Source organism: Biomphalaria glabrata, chromosome 9 (genome assembly GCF_947242115.1).
Source record: "Biomphalaria glabrata chromosome 9, xgBioGlab47.1, whole genome shotgun sequence".
NCBI classification, from domain to species: Eukaryota; Metazoa; Mollusca; class Gastropoda; family Planorbidae; genus Biomphalaria; species Biomphalaria glabrata.
Window position 1 is genome coordinate 46,043,680 of NC_074719.1, and position 25,673 is coordinate 46,069,352.

Genomic DNA, 25,673 nt, shown 5'->3' on the forward strand with positions numbered 1-25,673 from the left:
CGCCAGATTCATGAGTCGATTTTATTTACACACTCTCACAGTACGAGGTTACACACAACACTCTGATATGAACTTTCTTACCAAAGGGAATAACTCTACATACTAATAACAAACACATACACATACACACAATGTCAACAGCAAGTATAGCTGCAAATATAACAGCAAATATAGCTGCAAATATAGCAGCATATAATCTGTAAGTTGAAAGAACAAAATCAGTTTTTATTGTACATAGCAAAGTAAGAAGTCCTCAGACTTAAGAGCACTAAAGAGTTAAGGCCACTGGTCAACCGTCGACACTTTTCTACACTCACAGTTGTATGTTTGTTTAAATGTTTTACATGTTTCGGATGTTCCTTCAGAGTTGAAGATAGTTTACTTCCTAGTCCAAACCTCCCGCAGGACTACGGGGGATGGAAGCGGGCAGGATTTGAACCCTCGACCCTCGATAAATCCGAACGACAGTCCAGCGCGCAAACCGCACCACCAGGCAGCCAAGTTATACAAGGTGTAATTGTATTAATTATTATACAATGTATGCCAGTTAATCGTTTCTTAAAGTAGGCACCAGGTATTGACTGAAAATTGTGACCAAGAATGTAATCTAGTGGTCATGCAACTCAAGTGTTTTAATGGAACTATTTAACTTTATACTTCAAACCCATTGGGTGTTTGTGTTTGTGTGTGTGTGCGCGCGCGTATGTGTGTGCAAAAGCAATGAAACAAAATCTTGAAACTTGAGGCAAATTGTATAATCAATACACAAGCATGTAATTAGAAACATCTGAAAACAAAGTTTAACACAAATGACACGAGTCTACATTGACATATTAATCTTTTACTTTCTTAAATGATTGAAAGTAAATATTAACAAGGTTACAAAGACAGTCTGTGTGGAAACACAAACGCTAAATCGGCCCACGAAGTGATCCACCCACTGGTAAAAAGGCAGATTTCAATATTTTCAAAAAGAACATCAGAATGAAATTCTATCAAAGACACATGACAGAGAAGAATGGAGAAAGAAGGTTGGACAGTGGTGACCCAACGGTCCAGCAGACCAAACGATAGGTGAAAGTGAATATTAAGGCAGACATAAACCTGGCCTTACTGATGTCTTATACTGATTATCTAATTGATCTAATTGTTTTCAAATCCTCAAGAAAAAACATTTCGTAAAAAAAAAAAAAAAATTCCTTTAGTTAAGTGTTCCATAGCTATAGTGTCTCGCTGCAGTTCACGCCATAATATAAAAAACTACTTCATCTAAAACCGTTTGCATAAATGTGTTGAAAATATGATATTTAGTCATCTCCCTTACTAAATAGCCTCCCGTGTTTGTTACTATTAATAGTAAATAGTTGTAAAAATGTTGTATCTTTTATGAAAAAACTGCTTGCATAAGTGATTTTAAAATTAGATTTTTCGATTTCAGAAAAGAAAAGAAGTAGCCGTTGCATCATAACTTTGAATAGGTCTAAAATATTATGATGTCGAATTGTCACTATCTTTTCTAGTTTACGAGATCTAAACGGACGGACAAACAGACAACACGAAACTAAAAGCGTCTTTTCCCCTTTTCGGAGGCTGCTAAAAATAGAAAACTAATACGTAAAATCTTGATCTAGTCATCTAGAACCGTACAATCCAGAGATTCTGTAGAAATATTGCAATCCAAAGCAGTTCAAAGCTAGTGAGTGTCAGACATCTCCTTTTCTACCAAGTACTAAGAAATAATCTTTGGTGACATTCATCGTGACATTGTCATCTTTACAATCAGCTGTTAGGATTGATTTCATTCTGAAAGTAGAACAGAGATTGGCAGTTTCTATCTGATACAAGCAATTCAATAGGGGGCATTTTCATAATTGGAAGTCAACCTATAAATAAAACGTATGTGGTGTACCGGTGTACAGAACATGGAAGTAAAGAGATGCTTCGCATTTCATAAAGCAACGTAGAATTTAAAATTCGAATTTTTTCCAACTGTAATTTTTCATTCTTTCATAAGCAACAACGAGTGGTGCTGGTATAGCGTTCTTTTAATGTTGTTGTTTTTTTCAAAATTTCTTCAATTTATTTTTGACTCTCTCCTAAAATTTCTCTCATTTTTCTTAGGTTTTTCCTAAATTTTCATTACAATACCACTACATTTCTATTAATCGCTTTTTCTTTTTTGTTTCTTTCACTAGATTTTATTTAAGTAAAGTTTCACTTTTCAGACCTTGAGATCTATGGGGCAGATGATGTAAAGTTAATTCGTTTCTGTGGGCCAGGCTTAACGAGGGTGTCATGTGGCCAGCACAACGACCAACCGCCTTTACTTTTCCCCAACTAATGACATGTACCCATTACAGCTGGGTGGATTCAGAGGCGCCCTAAAAATCCCGAAAGTAAAAATATAAGTCTCCACCAGGATTTGAACCCTGTTAGGAAGCCAAGCGCTCTACCGCTCAGCCACTGGCCCTAAAGATCCCGAAAGTAAAAATATAAGTCTTCACCAGGATTTGAACCCTGTTAGGAAGCCAAGCGCTCTACCGCTCAGCCACTGGCCCTAAAGATCCCGAAAGTAAAAATATAAGTCTTCACCAGGATTTGAACCCTGTTAGGAAGCCAAGCGCTCTACCGCTCAGCCACTGGCCCTAAAGATCCCGAATGTAAAAATATAAGTCTTCACCAGGATTTGAACCCTGTTAGGAAGCCAAGCGCTCTACCGCTCAGCCACTGGCCCTAAAGATCCCGAAAGTAAAAATATAAGTCTTCACCAGGATTTGAACCCTGTTAGGAAGCCAAGCGCTCTACCGCTCAGACACTGGCCCTTAAGATCCCGAAAGTAAAAATATAAGTCTTCACCAGGATTTGAACCCTGTTAGGAAGCCAAGCGCTCTACCGCTCAGCCACCGCGCCTACCCTATATTATTACTTTATGTATATTTTTACAATTTTAGTTGTTTGTTATTTTTTTAAATAAAATTCAAAAGTTAAGACAGGTTCAAGGAAAAGATCCTGGCGTAAAAAGCATTTCTGTGTAACTTTATTACATTGACTTTAATCTTATCTTATCTATTACAGATTATTTCTTCAAAAAAAAGAAGATAATTACGTCCTACGCATTTCATGTGTCAATCTAGTCATGCATGTTAATCAATGACTTAAACTCTTTGCTAAGTCGTTGGTTTTCCTGGCTGACTCAGGCAACTCATTCCATTCTCGAATGCACTAGGGAAGAAGAAGAAGTACCTTTTCGGATTTGTTCCAGCGTATGGAATAAGAAATGTGCCTCTATCTTTGTGTCTTTCTGAATATTTCATTATGTAATGATATTCCTATATCAATAATTCCTACATCTTACAACTTATCAACAAAGAACATGGTCAACGAGACAGGAGATATAACTTTTTGTGTACAAACCTTGTACGTATTTCCTCCAGAATGTCAGTTCCAGGATGGTCTTGATAGTAAAGTTTCGTGGAGTGGAAGGACTGGATAAAACCAATAAACTGGTCCAGGGTCATTTCAGCTTTCATGGTCACATCGTACCTGTAAATGTCAAGAATGAACTGTATTTGAGAATAGTGTTTGTCCTCTCTTTTAAACGCTGGAATAAGCGATTTATTCCAACTAGGCATTTCCCCAGTGACCTCCCAAAAACAAAAACAAATTATATGCAAATTTTTAAAACCAATTATAGTTCGCTACGATCAATACAGTTTTTATAAATATAAATGAACTAATTGGTGCTTCTACTCCAGCACATGTCTGTAATATTTGTTGGCTTCGGCATCATTCAATTGGTCCATCAGCCAGGTGTAGGCTGCAAATGTTCCTCCAGAACTGTATTTGAGAATAGTGTTTGTCCTCTCTTTTAAACATTGGAATAAACGATTTATTCCAACTAGGCATTTCCCAAGTTACCTCCCAAAAACAAAAACAAATTATATGCAAATTTTTAAAACCAATTATAGTTCGCTACGATCAATACAGTTTATAAATATAAATGAACTAATTGGTGCTATTGCTCTAACACCTGTCTGTAATATGTGTTGGCTTCGGCATCATCCAATTGGTCCATCAGCCAGGTGTAGGCTGCAAAAGTTTCTCCAGAACTGTATTTGAAAATGGTGATTGTCCTCTCTTTTAAACACTGGAATAAAAGCTTTATCACCTTAACCTCTCGCCTACACACTGTTGTTGACAGTCGATAACTTGTAACACTAAACTGCTGGCAGACAACTAATCCGCTGTAGGCGTATTGCATTTAAACTTGTAAAGCTAAAAATAATATAAATAACTTTTTATGTGAACAAAACTAGATATAACTTTTATTACAATATGGACCAATTCATCTCGTGTTGAAATGAAATAAACTGATATTTTTTTTAACATTTCTGACTAAGAACATACGTCCTTACACTCCACTATCCTGGAGTCGTCTCTCGTACTTAACATAGCTTATGACAGAGTCGCTTTTCTTGCATCATTCTACAAGACTAACATTAAACTAATGCTCTCTCTCTCTCTCTCTCTCTCTCTCTACAACTAACAATAAATACTCCATTTCCATATCACATAGGAAACACACACACACACATACACACAGCATAACACACACACACACACACACACATACACACTGCAAAACACACATACACAAGCTAATATTCCTACATTATTTATCCAAATGTCTTAGTTACCTTCTAAGGTCACTGAAAGGGAAGATAATCGACTGATACTTCTCTAGGGCTATCAAAATCCGAGAAGAGTAGTATTCCTTGAATATTGATACAACCTGGGAGAATGTAAAACTAATTGTTTTAAGTGCATCTTTAAAAAAAAATCGTGTTCAAATACCCCCCCCCCAAACACCCTATAATATAACTTTATCGCACTGGGTATCATCTAAAAATTAAATTATTCTCACTCTGAAAAACAAATAAAGAGAGAAAGAGAGAAAAAAAAAGAAATCCGATACCAGCTACCGTTACAGTTTGTTCTCTCACTATCAGAAAATCTAATACCTGACGGTAGTATTTGTTTACTTCCGTGTCGTCAAATTGGTCCATGGTCCAGGTGTAGGCTGCGAAGGTTCCTCCAGGTTTTAGGACACGTTTGACCTCTTGCAAACATCTGAAAAACAAACAAACTATTTTTTTTTAAATCATTTTTAAAGAACAAAGCTTATCGTAAGGAAAGAACTCCACGCTTAAAACCATATCCCTCAATAAAATAGAAGAGGCGACCTTGTAGAGCGCGGGGCCCTAGGTGAGAGTCACATGCGGGGCCCTAGGTGAGAGTCATGTGCGGGGCCCTAGGTTAGAGTCATATGAGGGGCCCTAGGTGAGAGTCATATGAGGGGCCCTGAGCCTAAATATTTTTATTTTTGCTACTAAATATAGTACTTTAGGTAGGTACTGTAGTATTGGCGTTTCACTAATTACATACTGTATTGTAATTGTTCTTCATGAAAGATTTCGCTTTTTTAAGGTTAATAAGCGTAACTAATGATTCAGAAACATTCTGCATGAAAAATTGACAAATTAGATAATAGTCTGCTAAGCACACTGGAATCTTAAAGTAACAATTAATTATGAAGGAGACCCAGAACACTTCCAATAACCAAATAGTTGCTTAGACGGTCACAGATTCAGTCACGGAATGTTCTGGCTTGTTGCTTTGCACTAATAATAATAATAATAAAGATCCTGATGCGCGGTCCGAATGCCGAAGCCAAATTGATGTTCTTTAAGAAAAAGCTGCGCGATAGGAGCTACAGTTGTCCCTTGACATTTAAACACGGGTCACCCGATGTATACACAACCTGTGTTGAGCAACAGCTCGTTCACAGGTCACAGGTCGTGACGTCAGAAACAGTTGACATGTAAAGTTCATTAAGAGAATATGGAATAGTTATGTAGGAGTGGAAAATTTCAGGGGGATGTCTGGTGATACTGTTCGTATACAAAATATAGTGTACGTATATGAAATTAAATACCGCGGAAATTTTAATTTCGCTGGTGATCTTGTAACATTTCCTATTTGAAAGTCAAGAAAACACAATAATTATTTATAATTTTTCATTAAAAATTGTTCAAAGTTGCGTTTATTTTACAACACTATAACTAACCTATGACTCTTTCATGTAGAAATAACTACAGCCTTACAACTGGTTCAAACTTGATCACTACGCGTTTTCCTATTCAAATCCGACTGGATGTCGTGTATTTAAGAAATAAATTATATTAATTGGTCGCTTCCGGATACTTGTTGTTTTTTTTTATGCCAAGGCGAAAGGTTAAACAATGAATCGACCGAAACTGAGCGGTATTTGAAACCAAAAAATGGCATCTTAAAAACTTGCATGGGAATTGGTATCATATAAAGGCAAGGAAGACTTCCAAAATACTGAGTAACAATATCAAGCTGAGAACTGACCTGGAGTGCGAAGCTGAAGGTGATAAGGAATTCTACGATTGTGGCTCCCATCAGGCGCGAGGTCTGGGGTGCCCCACTTGCCATACCCAAGGGCCGCTACTGAATAGAAGTCATTTCTCTTGTTCGATATCAAACTAATTAAATTACCTATAATTAATTGACTAATTTGTTAACTTTTAAATTAATCCACGTATTGCTAAGTACATTAAATAATTGTTTAAAGTTTCTACTTGATCCGAGAATGGGTGTGGGAGAAATTAAGTGTTCGATTATCTAAGGGGATCAAACCCTACATATTTAGCTGTAGCTGTGAATACTGAAGGATTAATTTCCCTTTTTGGTATCAACCAAAATAATTAATTATCAGTCCTTAGTTGACTAATTCGTTAGTTGTTTTTTTTTATAGATTCATATTTTGTCTATGCCAATGAATAATTGTGCAAAGTTTCAACTTGATCCAAGAATGGGTGTGGGAGAAATAACATGTACACATTTTTTACCAGACAGACAGACAGACAGACAGTCAGCTGATATAAAGTTTGTAAGAAGCGAAAGAAACTTAATTGCGTTTCAGAATTTTTTCCATTAAAATTAGAATGAGTTAAATATAAGGCATGTCTTAGAGTCCGAAGATTACTGAGGAATGCAGTATTTTCCGTGGCTACGAAGCCCCAGCTGTGACCTACATATTCTGCCACAGCCAGTGCAAGCATAACCATTGTCCGCCGATGGTGCTAAACAACGAAGAAAGGAAAAGAACAAAGAATTGAGACTTGTCGCATTTTCAGCACTCCTTTCTACTTCCGGTTGTTGCCTAATTCAACTTTGTATATCAACATAAATTTAGGAACATACGCTCCTGAACAATGAACATACTCTCCTGAACAATGAACAAACTCTCCTGAACAATGAACATACTCTCCTGAACAATGAACATACCCTCCTGAACAATGAACATACTCTCCTGAACAATGAACATAACCTCCTGAACAATGAGCATACCCTCCTGAACAATGAACATACTCTCCAGAACAATGAACATACCCTCCTGAACAATGAACATACCCTCCTGAACAATGAACATACTCTCCTGAACAATGAACATACCCTCCTGAACAATGAACATACCCTCCTGAACAATGAACATACTCTCCTGAACAATGAACATACCCTCCTGAACAATGAACATACTCTCCTGAACAATGAACATACTCTCCTGAACAATGAACATACCCTCCTGAACAATGAACATACTCTCTTGAACAATGAACATACCCTCCTGAACAATGAACATACTCTCTTGAACAATGAACATACCCTCCTGAACAATGAACATACTCTCCTGAACAATGAACATACCCTCCTGAACAATGAGCATACCCTCCTGAACAATGAACATACTCTCCTGAACAATGAACATACTCTCCTGAACAATGAACATACCCTCCTGAACAATGAACATACTCTCTTGAACAATGAACATACCCTCCTGAACAATGAACATACTCTCCTGAACAATGAACATACCCTCCTGAACAATGAGCATACCCTCCTGAACAATGAACATACGCTCCTGAACAATGAGCATACCCTCCTGAACAATGAACATACGCTCCTGAACAATGAACATACTCTCCTGAACAATGAACATACTCTCCTGAACAATGAGCATACGCTCCTGAACAATGAACATACGCTCCTTAACAATGAACATACTAACCTGAACAATGAACATACTCTCCTGAACAATGAACATACGCTCCTGAACAATGAACATACTAACCTGAACAATGAACATACTCTCCTGAACAATGAGCATACGCTCCTGAACAATGAACATACTCTCCTGAACAATGAGCATATGCTCCTGAACAATGAACATACGCTCCTGAACAATGAACATACTCTCCTGAACAATGAGCATACGCTCCTGAACAATGAACATACTCTCCTGAACAATGAACATACGCTCCTGAACAATGAACATACTAACCTGAACAATGAACATACTCTCCTGAAAAATGAGCATACTCTCCTGAACAATGAGCATACTCTCCTGAACAATGAACATACTCTCCTGAACAATGAACATACTCTCCTGAAAAATGAACATACTCTCCTGAACAATGAACATACTCTCCTGAACAATGAACATACTCTCCTGAACAATGAACAAACTCTCCTGAACAATGAACATACTCTCCAGAACAATGAGCATACTCTCCTGAACAATAAACATACTCTCCTGAAAAATGAACATACTCTCCTGAACAATGAACATACTCTCCTGAACAATGAACATACTCTCCTGAACAATGAACAAACTCTTCTGAACAATGAACATACTCTTCAGAACAATGAGCATACGCTCCTGAACAATGAACATACGCTCCTGAACAATGAACATACTAACCTGAACAATGAACATACTCTCCTGAACAATGAACATACTCTCCTGAACAATGAACAAACTCTCCTGAACAATAAGCATACCCTCCTGAACAATGAACATACTCTCCTGAAAAATGAACATACTCTCCTGAACAATGAACATACCCTCCTGAACAATGAACATACTCTCCTGAAAAATGAACAAACTCTCCTGAACAATGAACATACCCTCCTGAACAATGAACATACTCTCCTGAACAATGAACATACTCTCCTGAACAATGAGCATACGCTCCTGAACAATGAACATACGCTCCTGAACAATGAGCATACGCTCCTGAACAATGAACATACTCTCCTGAACAATGAACATACCCTCCTGAACAATGAGCATACCCTCCTGAACAATGAACATACGCTCCTGAACAATGAACATACTCTCCTGAACAATGAACATACTCTCCTGAACAATGAGCATACGCTCCTGAACAATGAACATACTAACCTGAACAATGAACATACTAACCTGAACAATGAACATACTCTCCTGAACAATGAACATACTCTCCTGAAAAATGAACATACGCTCCTTAACAATGAACATACTAACCTGAACAATGAACATACTCTCCTGAACAATGAACATACGCTCCTGAACAATGAACATACTAACCTGAACAATGAACATACTCTCCTGAACAATGAGCATACGCTCCTGAACAATGAACATACTCTCCTGAACAATGAGCATATGCTCCTGAACAATGAACATACGCTCCTGAACAATGAACATACTCTCCTGAATAATGAGCATACGCTTCTGAACAATGAACATACTCTCCTGAACAATGAACATACGCTCCTGAACAATGAACATACTAACCTGAACAATGAACATACTCTCCTGAAAAATGAGCATACTCTCCTGAACAATGAGCATACTCTCCTGAACAATGAACATACTCTCCTGAACAATGAACATACTCTCCTGAAAAATGAACATACTCTCCTGAACAATGAACATACTCTCCTGAACAATGAACATACTCTCCTGAACAATGAACAAACTCTCCTGAACAATGAACATACTCTCCAGAACAATGAGCATACTCTCCTGAACAATGAACATACTCTCCTGAAAAATGAACATACTCTCCTGAACAATGAACATACTCTCCTGAACAATGAACATACTCTCCTGAACAATGAACAAACTCTCCTGAACAATGAACATACTCTCCAGAACAATGAGCATACGCTCCTAAACAATGAACATACGCTCCTGAACAATGAACATACTAACCTGAACAATGAACATACTCTCCTGAACAATGAACATACTCTCCTGAACAATGAACAAACTCTCCTGAACAATAAGCATACCCTCCTGAACAATGAACATACTCTCCTGAAAAATGAACATACTCTCCTGAACAATGAACATACCCTCCTGAACAATGAACATACTCTCCTGAAAAATGAACAAACTCTCCTGAACAATGAACATACCCTCCTGAACAATGAACATACTCTCCTGAACAATGAACATACTCTCCTGAACAATGAGCATACGCTCCTGAACAATGAACATACGCTCCTGAACAATGAGCATACGCTCCTGAACAATGAACATACTCTCCTGAACAATGAGCATACGCTCCTGAACAATGAGCATACGCTCCTGAACAATGAACATACGCTCCTGATCAATGAACATACGCTCCTGAACAATGAACATACGCTCCTGAACAATGATCATACGCTCCTGAACAATGAGCATACGCTCCTGAACAATGAGCATACGCTCCTGAACAATGAACATACGCTCCTGAACAATGAGCATACGCTCCTGAACAATGAACATACGCTCCTGAACAATGAACATACCCTCCTGAACAATGAGCTTACCCTCCTGAACAATGAGCATACCCTCCTGAACAATGAACTTACGCTCCTGAACAATGAGCATACCCTCCTGAACAATGAACATACCCTCCTGAACAATGAACATACTCTCCTGAACAATGAGCATACGCTCCTGAACAATGAACATACTCTCCTGAACAATGAACATACTCTCCTGAACAATGAACATACTCTCCTGAACAATGAACATACTCTCCTGAACAATGAACATACGCTCCTGAAAAATGAACAAACTCTCCTGAACAATGAACATAGAAAAATTTGAAAACACACACACACACATGTATAAATAAAAATGAAAATAATACTTCTCTATGTTGACCCAGTGAAGTCCGGTAGCGATGGTGACCAGGTCAACACTTCCAGACTCAATCATGCTCAGGTCTTCAGCCAGACCAACAAACGATGTTAAATTCGGTACGTCTTTAGGTAAGTTTTGTAACTGGTCCTCGCTTACATCCACACCAACCACCTGAGATATATACATTTTATTGTGTTGATATTGTTTCAGTACGTGTTTGTCGTTTATTTTGTTTTATTGTTGCTTTAAAATTATTGGAAAAAAAATCTTGGCTAAGGATTGCATTTAAAACAACAAAAAACTATTTAGTACTAGTCGTTTCGCCCGTCCAACTTAGACTTGAGAAGGAGTAATAAGAAAAATTAAAAACATACATTTCAGTCTACATATAAAAACAAATAACTAATATAAAAACAAAAAACTAATATAAAAACAAAAAAACTAATATAAAAACAAAAAACTAATATAAAAACAAAAAAACGAATATAAAAACAAAAAACGAATATAAAAATAAAAATTCTTGAATAGATTCCTACTCATCGAAGCAGATAGTGACCTATCCTTTCTTATTTTAATTCGTTTATGTCATGCTTCATTATTGAAAAAAAAAGATTTTCTGTGATCTTTGCTTAATCACTAAAACAAATATGGAAAAGCTCCAGACCTTTGTTAACAGATGCCTACGCAGGATATTAGGAATTAGGTGGCCAGAAAAGATAACTTCTATCGATTTGTGTGAGAGAACTAGACAAAAGCCCATAGCCCAAGACATCACAAAACGAAAATGGAGCTGGATAGGACACACCCTGCGAAAACCAGCTACCAATGTTGCAAGGCAGGCACTTGACTGGAACCCACTAGGAAAGAGGAAAGTGGGCAGACCCAAGCAAACCTGGAAGAGGTCAGTCATCAGTGAGGCTGAGGGTACTGGAATGACATGGGAGCAGATGAAGAAAGCTGCTCAGAACCGAGTTCGGTGGAGAGGTGTGGTTGCGCCCCCTTGCTCCCCTGGGAGTGCACAGGATTAAGCATTGCTTAATCAAGTTCTTCTAATAACAGTTGAGTTAATGATTTTGCAAAGGGCTGAAACTTTAAGTTCACACAAGATGGTTTAGAGAATATTCATGTACATCTTTTTATTTATTCAAAAAAACTTACGTAATGCAGAAAAAAAGTGTTTCATTTCCAACTGAAACCGTATTAATATCAAAAACATACGCCAAATTTAATTTTAAAATGATTATAATTAGAAATATTATAAATATAAATATTATAAATGTCAAACCAGAGTTTTCACTTGTGTGGCCCATTAAATAGTTATTTTTTTCCACAAACAAACATTATATGTTGATCTTTTTTTTAAAATAAGGATAAACCCGATTTTTGAAATACCCTTCAGCCAGTTTCCATCTAGTTGTGTTTTTTCTTTTGTTTTTGTTTTTTTGTTTGTTTGTTTTTAACCCATGAAGAGAAAGCCAGTTAACAGAAAGATTTGTAAGCATGGACACTTACGTGGCTAAATAGTTTAATTAAGGGTAGAGTGGACTGTCCAGCGCCACAGCAGACATCGACGGCCAGATCGTGACAGTTAGTCTTGACTTCGTTGTGGTACGTGTGATGTTGCTAGTTCAGGCTGTCTTGAAGTCAACCAATTACTCTGCAATCGTTTGGGTGTAATTGTCCGGGTGTATTACGTGTAGTTGCACAACAATACAAACAAGAACTGGCACATCGATTTTAACTAGTGAAGAGATGTAGTCGACTCTGATGAACTATTCAACATGTATTTATTATGATAAAAGGGCCACAGTAGAAGTCTCTGTCACTAAACACGTCGTTACCCTGGAATGTTCTATCGCTAACTGATTTTCCGGTCTCTAACCCAACATATCCCAAACGTCACTAGTCCCGTTCAATATGCGTCTACTATGGTGCGTCGCTAAATAACTAAAATAACTAACCTATATAAATAAGGTGTCTAACAGATTCCTCCCCCCCTTGAAAAAAAAATATGTCAATATTTTTCCACTACTGTCAAGTCTTACAAGGGCATTTTCAATTTAAGGGGAAGACCACAAACATAAAATCTTGACATTTTCATCTTGACATCTTCATCTTGACAGTTCCTCATATTCATGTCAATGTTCATAACAGTTCATAACATTCCAGAATCATCCTCCTTAGTACACAGTTCATCATAGAGGAAAATGTGGCATCCTATGGGCACCTCACAAGTCACAATTGTTCTTCACTGACAGTAATCTGATAAAATACAATATTTCAAAAAACAATTACAAACTTTATTTACACATTCAATAAATTTTTTTTTTTTTTTTCTTACCACCCTTTTATACGCTTTTGTCCATTTTTCTTTTATACTCACCCTTTTCCATAGAACTAACTTTCGTCAATGATATATGAAATGATTCACACAAAAAAAATATCCATACTTACTTTTAAATGCTTAACATCAAATTTACTTATCTCCCTTTTTCATAACATATAAATGGTGTCAATATATTAATATATATTACATACTCAATATAATCATAGTTTATTTACAAAAGTATTTCATTTCAATGTCATTCTAGACAATAGATCAGCTACAATATTCACAGATCCACTAATAGCTTTCACTTCAAATTTATATTCCTGTAGTGCTAAGAACCATCTATAAACACGACTGTTTTTCATGCTCTTTTGCTGTATATACTGAATAGGTTTATGATCAGTTAATAATATGAATTTCCTTCCTATTAAATAGCTCTCTAGCTTAGTAATTACCCATATTACAGCTAAGGCTTCTCTTTCAATGACACTATATTTTTTCTCTGCCTCTGACAATTTTCTACTTACATATAATATAGGATGTAAGTTATCATAGTTCTGCATTAAACAACCACCAATAGCATTACCAGATGCATCAGTTGTGACATAAAATATTTTGTCTTTATCAGGTAGTCTTAATATTAGTTCATGACTAAAAACATCTTTAATTCTGTCAATAGCTTTCACACATTCCTCATTACAAACTACTTTTTGAGGTTTTCCTTTTTTAAGTAAGTCATTTAGTGGATTCACTATTTCTGCTAAGTTTTTTATAAACTTTCTGTAATAATTTACTATTCCCAATATACTTTTAATTTGTCTTTTTGTTGTAGGTATTTCAATATTAAGTACTTTCTTTATGTTATCTTCAATAGGGCTAATCATGTTGTTATTTATTTTATGTCCTAAGAAAATTATTTCCTCCAATCCTATTTCTACTTTTTCTGCTTGAATTGTAAGTCCACTTTCTTTTATTATTTTGAATACTTCTTTTACATCTACCAAATGTTCCTCCCAACTATTATTAAAAATACATATGTCATCCAAATAGCAAATAACATTTTCTTTGTTTCCAATTATCATGTTCATCATTCTATTAAATGTGGCAGGTGCATTTACTAATCTAAAACTCATATAATTCCATTGAAAAATACCATATGGTGTTACAAATGCTGTGTAAGGTTTTGCATTTTCTGTTAAAGGTATTTGCCAATAACCTTTAGTTAAATCCAATTTAGTAAAAAATTTTGCTCCATTTAATTTATGTAAAATATCCTCTATATTTGGCATTGGATATGGGTCAAATTCTGTGATGTTGTTAAGTTTCCTATAATCAATACATAACCTTATATCTCCATTCTTCTTTTTGGCTATTACAATTGGTGAAGCATAAGGAGATGTTGATGGCTCAATTATACCTGATTCTAGTAAATTGTCTATTTCTTTCTTTACTTTGTCTTGTAAATGTAGCGGTATTCTATATGGCTTAAGCTTGATAGGTTTTGGGTCTGTTACTTTAATGTCATGTTTAATAATATTAGTTTTTCCTGGTATGCTGGAAAAAATTTCTTTGTATTCCTGTATTATTTTAGTTATATCTTTTGACTTTTCCTTAGTTAAATTATTAAGATTAATCTTTTGCCAAGTTTGATTCTCTTTTGTTTCTATTACAGGTATTTCCTTAATATCATTTTCATTATGATTTTCATTTGTTATTATCATCAAGCATTCTTCTCTTTCTGAAAATGTATTTTCTATTTCCTCCTGAATGTTTTGTATTAATTCATCTTCTCTATCATGATACAGTTTCAAATTATTTATGTGATATGTTTTAGTTTTCCCATTTATTTCAATTTGATAATTCACATCACTAATTTGTTTTATCACCTTAAATGGACCTTTCCATTGTTTACCAATTTTATTTTTCAGGTCATTTATTAATATTAATACGTTGTTTCCTACTTCTAGTGTTTTCAATTGTCTTTTCTTATTTAGATTCTCATGAGCACTTTGTTTATATTTCTTATTGTTGTTATATGCTTGAGTCCATATTTCTTTTAATTCTGTTGTGATTGTTGTTTCACTGTCATTATTTAATTTATTCTCATTATCTATTAGATTTTCTTTAAAAACATCTAATTCATCTCTGGGTTTTCTTCCATGTATTATTTCATATGGTGAAAATTGTGTTGCTTCATGGATGTTGTTTCTATGAGCAAATAGTACATAGTTAATGTAATGATCCCACTTGTTCTGATTATTCTGAATTATCTTTGTTAGTGATCTTTTTAATGATCCACCATATCGTTCACATAAACCGTTACTCTCCGGGTGGTAAACCGAAGAGTATATGTGCTGTATATTGTATTGTTTAGTCCATTTCTTAAATTGTTCTGACTTAAACTGAGATCCCTGATCACTCAATATAATTTTAGGTATACCATGTCTTGTAATTACTTTTTGAGTTATGGCATTAATGATATTTTCTGCACTTGTATTTGATAATGGGATTGCCTCTGGGTATCTACTAAACATGTCTATTACTGTTAGAATGTATTTGTTATTATTTTCAGTTTGAATTAAAGGACCTATTAAATCAATAGATACTTTCTGAAATGGTGCCGTAGGTTCATCCATTTCTTGAATAGGTGCTTTATTCACTAGGCTTTTGTTAGATCTCTTTTGACATATGTCACATGAGTTTATGTATTTGTTGATTGTTGCTTTCATTTTGGGCCAAAATACTTGTTTTGACAAGTTCCTATAACATTTCTTTACTCCCCTATGTGCTGCTAAATTATTATCATGTGTCATGATTAAAACATCTTTCCAATATTTCTGTGGTAAGACAAGTTGTTTTATTTTCTTGTTATCATTACTTGTTTGTCTAAACAATATTTTATTCTCTATACAAAATTTCTCCATTGGATTATTATTGTTTTTATCTGATATTCTTGAATAAATTTTCCCAATAATATTGTCATTCATTTGTTCTAATGCAAATGTGGGTGTTGTTTCTTTTTCACTTTGAGATATTTGTGTTTCCAGACTATTTTGTGTTTCATTTTCTATCTCACTTTCCTTAACATCTGTATTTTCTATTTGTATTACATTACTGGTTTCTTTTTCTTCATCCTTACTTATTACATTTATTGTATTTTCCTGTTTCTCATCTTGTTTATCCATTGATCTTGTTATTACCATACTTGTTATATTTTGTGTTTCTATGTTTCCATGATTTTGTCTTATGTTTTTGTATTTGTTTTGCCAGTCTTCTAATTCTTTTCTTGAACATTCTTTAACTCCTTTTATGTTTCCTACTAACATATCATATCTCATTTCTGGTATTGCAATGCCATCACAATAACCAGTGAAAAATGGAGTTTCAATGTACACCCTTATAGCTTTAAATTCCCTTACAGTGCCATCTGCTAATTCTACTTTCTTAGTAAACCCTTTATACCAATGAGGTTTGACAAATTTAGTTTTTACTGCCAAAGTGTTACAACCTGAATCCCTGATTAATTCCACCGGAATTCTATCTACAAACCCTGGGTACACTGCAAAATTGTTCCTATTTCCTTCCATGAAATATATCCTATCTGTACCTTTATTTTTGTATTCCCTACTGTAACTCCTATTTCTATAATTTCCCCTGTCATTCCTATCTCTACTCCTATATCTACTGTTATTTTGTTCATTGTATCTATTTCTACTTCCAGATCTACTATTCCCTCTTCTACAGTTAGCTGCTATATGACCTTTTCCTTGACATTTAAAACAGGTTATTTCACTATATTTTCTATTTCCACTATTTGATCTGTTTCTATTTCTACTTCTATCAACATTTTCTTTGGTGTATCCTATTAAATCTACTTTGCTCTTATCTCTATCAGAAAATGGTTTATTTGGATATGCATTTTTGTATACTCTCATTATCTCTGTTATTTCATCTATAGTTTTTGGGTTTCTTTCTCTAATAAAAGATTGTAATTGAGGATCACATTTATTTACAAAGTTGTCCACTAGAATAAAATTTTTTAATCCTTCATAAGAGTTTGTTACTTTTTCTAATTTTACCCACTTATTGAAAAAATCCTTTTCCATATTAATGGTAGTTTGGGGTTCTATTCCTAATGATGGTATATTGTCAAAGTATTTCTTTCTAAAAGTTGTAGCATTATGACCATAGGCATTTAATAATTCTCTTTTTAAAACCTGATAGCTATCATCAATATGATGGTCATGATTTTGGCATATTGTTAGAGCTTGACCATGAACAAAGTCTATCAGTATTTCAGACCACTCTTCTTCAGGCATATTAAATGTAGACATTTTTGCCTCATATCTTTTCAGAAAATCACCAATGTCATCCTTCTGTTCATCAAAACTTTGTATCTTTCTCTTTAGCCATGTCTGCGAATTAGGGTTGTCTCTTTGAGTGGTATAATTATTTGAGTTATTTGTGTTATTTCCTTGTTCAGTTTGGGCTCTGGCTTGTGCTGCATCCAATCTCATCTTCTCCATTTTAGCTTCATGTTCTCGGTCCTCTTTTTGCTTCTCATATTCTTCCTTTCTGATCCTATCTTGTCTCTCTATCTCTTGTCTTTGACGTTCTTCTTGTCTTTCTATCTCTTGTCTTTGACGTTCCGTTTCTTCCTTCACCACTTGCTGTACATAAGCTGCTAAGTCCTTTCCTTTTAACTCCATGGCCTTTCCATCCTGCATAGCTGTTTCCTTAACCTCCTTAAGGTCCACATATGATGATGTAGCCATTGTGTTTTATATTTTATATATATTTTTACTTGGCCTATATTAGTTATGGCTATACTTTAAACTTATTTTATATTTAAGTTTTTCCACACTTTTATACAAATTTTAAATGGTATGTCTCTATCTATAGATTTAGTAAATGTATAAATCTAGTCTGAGTTATTATGGTTATATTCAAATCTGTATATTAGATCTAGTATTACACACAAATTTAAATCTAGTATATTATAGTATGTATAATAATACTATTTAGATCTATAGTTATCAAGAGCACTATGACTTTTAGATCTAGTATGAATAACTATGATCAATTTTAAAATCTGGTATGACTGAAGTCACAGTGAAGTGTTTAGAGTAAATTCAAAGACTGTCTAGAGTCTAGATCTAGAGTAGATTATGGTTCTATTTAACCATATAAAACAGATACGTTCATAAAATGTCAAATATATCTTCAACAAGATATATATATTTAGAATGTACTACCTTCATTCATCTTCAACTTAATAATATTTCAAAGTAGAGTCTAGATAATTAAATTGTACCAAAGAGATGTACAAAATTTGCAGATCTATATTTAGCCAGACGACAGTGTTTGACTACATAGCCAGTTTCGGCATTATTCTCATGGCAAAATCATAATTGATTTTAACCGCTCAAACTAAAAATTATTTTAGTCTGATTCACAATGAAAGAATCCTACCCGCACTTTCTATCATTAAGTGAAAAAAAAATACAGATCTAATTAAATTAATAAAAATAAATAATTTAAAATAATATAAACAAATGAAATAATTAAATGAGACTATCACTATGGGTTGGGATGTGACAATATGGCACACAATGATAACGTCACGAAGTAACCAGGCAACAACGGATATGACGTTTACACAAACAAAACAAATTACAATCCTAAATATATAATATAGCTTTTCATCTAAATTACGTCTTCTACCCCGACGGGTTTTAAGGCGCACCACCTGATTTTACTCAGGCTAACGTACCAAATTTAGACAAAATCTATTTCTAAGGGCAATCTAAACATATACTAATAAGAAAAATGGCACTTAGCTTTTGATAAGAAAGATCCCTTTGTTCGGACTCCCGAATATGCTAGATCACAACAAATTCCACTGCCTCTCTTCCAGTTCTGACTCTGTTCTCCGGTGCTACCAGTATCCCACGTAATGCCACAGATGTCCTGATATGCCACAGCAAAATGTTCCAGTTTCTTCGACGACTGTTGATGAGCGTATGTGTAGTTCCGACGACCTTGTGTACACAGTTACTGACGAATAGGTTAACGGTTCTTCTGGCGATGACTTGACTTGTGTAGACGACTACTGACAAATAACAGTCTCTTGACGGCAACTTGATCTGGACGACTGACGAATAACGAATTTCTTGACGATGACTTGATCTGGGCTGACGAATAACGACTTTCTTGACGATGACTTGATCTGGGCTGACGAATAACGACTTTCTTGACGATGACTTGATCTGGGCTGACGAATAACGGTTCTCTAAAATAGTTCACTGCCTCTGCTGCTACTCTGGTAGTACGACGAAGTTTGCTGTTGTACTCTGCTTCACTAGACCAACTGTCCAATGTAGACTAGGTGAAACCAAGGTCACCTCCGACGACGTTCCGTTAGACGATTAACGGTTTTCAACGAAATTAAGTGGATGTAGCTGTTTCCACAACTTCACTGCTAACAAGTCTAGGTATGGTCTAGACCGACGAATACTAGATATATCAATGTTCAGTACTGATAAAGATTACTTCACTAACCTTCCAAAGGTTAAACACAGTGACCGTTATAAACGTGGCAAGCAACCGGTTCAATGAGCAAACTGCTCCACAAGAATCTCTCCAAGGGTAAGACGACAGAGCGATTTCGATTTAGTTAGCTACCAAACTTGTAGTACTCACAATACTTCTGACAGCGGGCAAACTGTCCTTCTCGAAACTGACGAGGTAAAACTTGATACTCAATGTGGCTCCTATGACGAAGAAAAAATATGTCCAACAGGTTCACTAACGATCTCTCACCCGTTATGAACGAACGGTTTCTCTGGTTGTAGGTCGATTCAGCATATGAAGATCAGGCTTTGATAATATACTGGTTAAGCAGACCAGACGTTGCGATGATTACTGTCCTGACGAAGGTCACCCTGAGTTAACGGCTCGTCGAACGTGCGATCAAACAGGCGATGACTGTATGTAGATCTAGAACAAAGTCACTCTGTGATGCTGCTGTGTTCAGCCGTACTCCGATGAAATCTTATAACTTCGAGTGCACGACCCTCACCTGAGTAAACGTTCTGCTTCGAGGTCCGGTTCGATGTTCGTCTTCATCAGGGTCCGGCTTCGAGGTTCGGGGTCGCCACTGTGATGTTGCTAGTTCAGGCTGTCTTGAAGTCAACCAATTACTCTGCAATCGTTTGGGTGTAATTGTCCGGGTGTATTACGTGTAGTTGCACAACAATACAAACAAGAACTGGCACATCGATTTTAACTAGTGAAGAGATGTAGTCGACTCTGATGAACTATTCAACATGTATTTATTATGATAAAAGGGCCACAGTAGAAGTCTCTGTCACTAAACACGTCGTTACCCTGGAATGTTCTATCGCTAACTGATTTTCCGGTCTCTAACCCAACATATCCCAAACGTCACTAGTCCCGTTCAATATGCGTCTACTATGGTGCGTCGCTAAATAACTAAAATAACTAACCTATATAAATAAGGTGTCTAACATACGACATGATTGTATCAAAGATTTCTGGAGGGTAGCCAGGCCTGTATTCAGCGTAGTGTTTGGCCATCTCTTGACCTTTATATAGGGAACGGATTTCTTTATCTGTTTGTGGTCCGCTCGGGGTGAAGAGTTCTGCAACATCATTCACAAAACTGAACGCAAGATCAATTTACATTTACATTTACATTCACATTTGCATTCACATTTATATTCGCATTTACATTCACATTCACATTTACATTCACATTCACATTTACATTCACATTCACATTTACATTCACATTTACATTCACATTTACATTTACATTTACATTTACATTCACATTCACCTTTACATTCACATTTACATTCACATTTACATTCACATTCACCTTTACATTCACATTTACATTCACATTCACATTTACATTCACATTCACCTTTACATTCACATTTACATTCACATTCACATTTACATTTACATTCACGTTCACCGTTACATTCACATTCACATTTACATTCACATTTACATTTACATTCACATTCACATTTACATTCACATTTACATTCACATTTACATTCACCTTTACATTCACATTTACATTCACATTCACATTTACATTCACATTCACCTTTACATTCACATTTACATTCACATTCACATTTACATTTACATTCACATTCACCTTTACATTCACATTTACATTTACATTCACATTCACATTTACATTCACATTCACATTTACATTCACATTCACATTTACATTCATATTCACATTTTCAACGTGGACAAGTGATATAAACCTACATGCACAGCATATTTAAATAACTTTTCCAACAAAACATGTCTCAGCTAAGTCAGTCAGTTGTAGAAGATAACCGCGACCAGCTCAATCCTAGTTTCGTCAAGCCGTCACGTAGATGGCGGAGGAGGGTGGCTTCTATGCCTTAAGAATGGAACCCGTACAGTACACAACTTCGTTTACTTTCTCTGTCAGTCTGTATCAGCGCTACTCGTTGCCTAGGAAACGCGAAAGGGTCAAGATATCTGAGTGCAATCAGTCGATAAACTCTGTAGAATATGTCTCTTGTCTTATGTGAAATGTCAGTCGATAAACTCTGTCGAATATGTCTCTTGTCTTATGTGAAATGTTGTTGTTATTTTTTAAATTGAAAAATAAGAGCCCTTGTAATCACAACAAATTTCAAATAGCGATCAATAAATCTGAGTTTTAGTGTCTAAAATAAAAAAAAAATAAAAAAATATTAAAATGATCCTTCTTTTCTAGTGCTATTTGAACATGGAATGAGTTGCCTGAGCCAGCCAGGAAAACCAGTGACTTGGCAGAATCTAAGTCATTGGTTATGCATGACTAGATTGACCTAGGAGCACGCGTAGGACGTAATCATCTTCTGCTTTGACGTAACGTCTGTAACGTAACGTCATCTTTTATAAGATAAGATACAAAAGCTTACTCCAGATAGGTCCCTTCGATAAAGTACAGTAGGTAATCGGCGCCATAGGCCCCGCTGATTGTTAGAAAGGCTTTTATCCAACAACCAGGCCTAGACATGGGGCTCTTCATCCCTGTCCTGTCTGAGGGCTCCCAGCAGTAACGGCCATTATGACTGGGCATGAGGGGCCGTACCACGTACACAGCGCACAACCCCGTTCCTGGGCCCCACTCGCTACAAGTGGCCGAGAACAGCGCTAACTATGTGTTTTTTTTTTCTAGTGCTTTATTACATTAAAATAAAAAAGACTTTGCCTACAAATCTTCCCTACCTTTTATCTCGGGATCCAAATGTGCTGAAGACGAGGTCCCCATTCGTTCAGATCGAAGTTTTGCTTCTTGAAAAATATGAAATCTTCACCTGCAAATGGTTAATTGGTCAAATTCAAACATATTTCTTGTACAATGTATAGAGTTTGAATTCTCTAGATGAGTTTACATACAGGCGGATTCAGAAAGAATACGCCATATTCAAAACGCATTTATTTATTTCGAAAGCATTGTGATGCCTTGTATTATTGATCGTCAGTCACAAGAGTTATCCTCCTTGTTTAATTGTGGGTCAATTTCAACTTGCCAATTTTAAGTTGTCTTTTTGGGAAAATCAGTTGATTATCAACATGGCGACTCCTCAGCAGAAGATAATTTGACCTTGCTTTCTGCGCATGGCCTCCCGGGTCCCCCCATTTTTATTTGTGCAGGGTATGTTTAACTCTTTCTCTCCGTAATTATTTACCACATTCTAGTCAGTGGAATCAACGCTGGTATCGTCGGTTCGGAGAGAAAGAGTTAAGAAATGGGTTGTTTCCTGTAGACAGTTGGCGGGGACATCCTGAAGCGAGTTTAAGAGAAAGTTTAATATCAACTCGATGTCCGTGCAGTGTTGGGTGGTCACATTGAGCACTTGTAAAGATTGAGATAAACACTTTGTAGTTAAATACGAAACGTATGTACAGCTAAGTGTGAATAGTTCGTTTTTAGTATTGAAATATAACGCAATGGTTTTGGGGCATTCTTTTTCAATCACCCTGTATTATTATTATTATACGATTTATTAACTCTTTTCTCTCCTAATCAACGATACCATTGTTGATTTCACCCCATTAAATTAAATTTTAATTTTATAAACTTTAATTTTGTGTTTTATAAAAAGATCATGAATTCTGCCTATAATTCTATACCAAAAAGTAACGCTTTCTGATAAGAAGCGAAAATGTTATTGAAGTTTTATCATGATAGGGTACAATATACAAATGTGAAAAAAAAAAGAACAATTCTCTCAGAACGTGGGAAAATAATTACGGAGAGAAAGTGTTACTATAGCAATGTCTTCGATTCCAAAGAGTAAAATATATATTTAATATAATTTTAATGTATATTTAATATAATTTTAATGTATATTTAATATAATTTTAATGTATATTTAATATAATTTTAATGTATATTTTATATAATTTTAATGTATATTTTATATAATTTTAACATATATTTAATATTTTATAGTTATAACCCAAAACATAATTGACTTTACCTTTCCTTCAATGTCTGACACCAGTGTAATAGCAATCATCTCCAGGCCTTATATATGTTTCCACCTTTTTTCTTTTTCCGAAGTACATTTCTGTTTTATAACTGGCATTTCCGGTCCAGCATTTTTTATTGAAAAAAAGAAAAGTCACGATACAGATTTATAAAATTAGAACTTTCTTGATCGCCACACAGTTTTTTTGATGCCCTGTTTGACGTCTGCACTTTAAGTGACAACTATTCAATCATGTAGTAATACTAATTTATTCCACTGTACGCAAGAGAGCGTAACTCTAAAGTACAGTGACAACAAAATGCCATACTGGTCTACGCCTGAGTGATCTCCCTTTTCAAATCTATTTTGTATGATCTAATGCAGGGGTGGCAAACCTATGGTACTTGCGCATAAAGTGGCACTTTGAACTATTACAAGTGGCGCATTTCACCCCCAGAAAAATCACCTATTTAAGCTTTTAAATGTTAGAAAAAAATGATGATAATTTCAACATTTTTAAAGAGCTAATTGGCCTTCAGTCACTCTAAAAAAAAAAACAGATGAAGAAGCAAAGTTATGTCTAGGAAATCATCCTTTTGAAACTGAACTATAAATAACTGGTAGAGATACTGGAACTGTATTCTGTCTTAAATTAACACTATATGTCCTCAGTTATGGTACCATTGCTTTATACACCGAGCGGCTGTGTGGGTAACACTTTTGAACTTGTTACTGAGACCAGTTGTGAAATGTTTAAATACAATTAGGAAAAAGTGTTTATAAATTATAACAAGTCTATAGGTCATACAGAAATAATAAATTAAAATTATAAATGCAGACCAAAAATGTTAACAAAGACATTGTGACAAGAGGGACAATAAGGGTCTTTACTTTTTCTTTTCAATAAGAGTGAGTCCCCTTTAATAAACTATTTTAAGTCTGTTGACTGTATTCAATTGCCACTTTCTCTTGAGTATTTGAGCTGACCAGTGTATATTACTTTGAACTAAATCTATATAACTTTTATATAATACTGTAATAACTTAACGGGGGCAACTCAACGAGGTATATATTTATTTACATGGACATCACAAATACATGTAGAACAATAGGTCTCGAGCACATCATTCCTCCTTAGCTCGTTCGGCTTGGTCGGCAATCGTTCTCTCCCATGTGAACATCCGACTTAGTCTTGTCACTAATTGTGCGCACCTTCTGCACTGTCTTGGATGGCGGTGTGCATGGCGGGGTTAGAACAGTACTTTTGTTGTTGTGCTCTGATTGTGATACTCAAGAGGAGTGTGTCACTGTTATGGGAATGTGTTTTTCGATAACGAGCTAAGTAGACTTTATTTATTTGTTATTAATTGGTTGGTTTCGGTAAATAGTATATGTCTACTTGGTCTCTTATCCTCTCATGTATGTGCTTTTTTTCTGTAAAGACCAGATTAGGGTCGAATAGTATGTGAAAGACAAACTTTTGTTTTGATACGAGACAGTTGTGTGTCTCATGAATAACGGTCATTTGATTGTTAGGACCTGAATTATATTGTTATAACCCCCCCCCCCCCCCTCAATGCGCACCGCCATTCAAGACAGTACAGAAGGTGCGCACTGCGAAACTAGACAGAGAAGGATGTTGACATTAGAAATAGAAGACCGATTTCCGCCCAAGTCTAGAGCCAATAGGAAGAGACTGTGCTAAAAGAAGATGTTTTGTGTACCTGTGATGTCCCTTGAATAA

General features: G+C 35.5%; 1 protein-coding gene and 2 long non-coding RNA genes across 3 annotated transcripts; 1 reads left to right on the top strand and 2 right to left on the bottom strand.

Annotated features, from left to right (window-relative positions):
* The first annotated feature begins 5,938 nt into the window (after nucleotides 1-5,938).
* LOC129928412 (GATA zinc finger domain-containing protein 14-like) lies at nucleotides 5,939-11,017 on the top strand. Its single transcript, XM_056042660.1, has 2 exons — nucleotides 5,939-5,953; nucleotides 7,283-11,017. Exons 1-2 carry the CDS (start codon nucleotides 5,939-5,941, stop codon nucleotides 11,015-11,017), a joined length of 3,750 nt encoding a protein of 1,249 aa, XP_055898635.1.
* A 2,021-nt stretch (nucleotides 11,018-13,038) lies between these two features.
* Nucleotides 13,039-20,915, bottom strand: LOC129928117 (uncharacterized). The gene is made up of 2 exons (XR_008779732.1): nucleotides 18,638-20,915; nucleotides 13,039-13,315 (listed from the first exon to the last, which is right to left on the bottom strand). It is a non-coding gene; the product is annotated as an uncharacterized LOC129928117 (long non-coding RNA).
* On the bottom strand, nucleotides 20,914-23,976 carry LOC129928121 (uncharacterized). Its single transcript, XR_008779736.1, has 3 exons — nucleotides 23,939-23,976; nucleotides 22,680-22,768; nucleotides 20,914-21,046 (listed from the first exon to the last, which is right to left on the bottom strand). It is a non-coding gene; the product is annotated as an uncharacterized LOC129928121 (long non-coding RNA).
* Nucleotides 23,977-25,673: the final 1,697 nt, after the last annotated feature.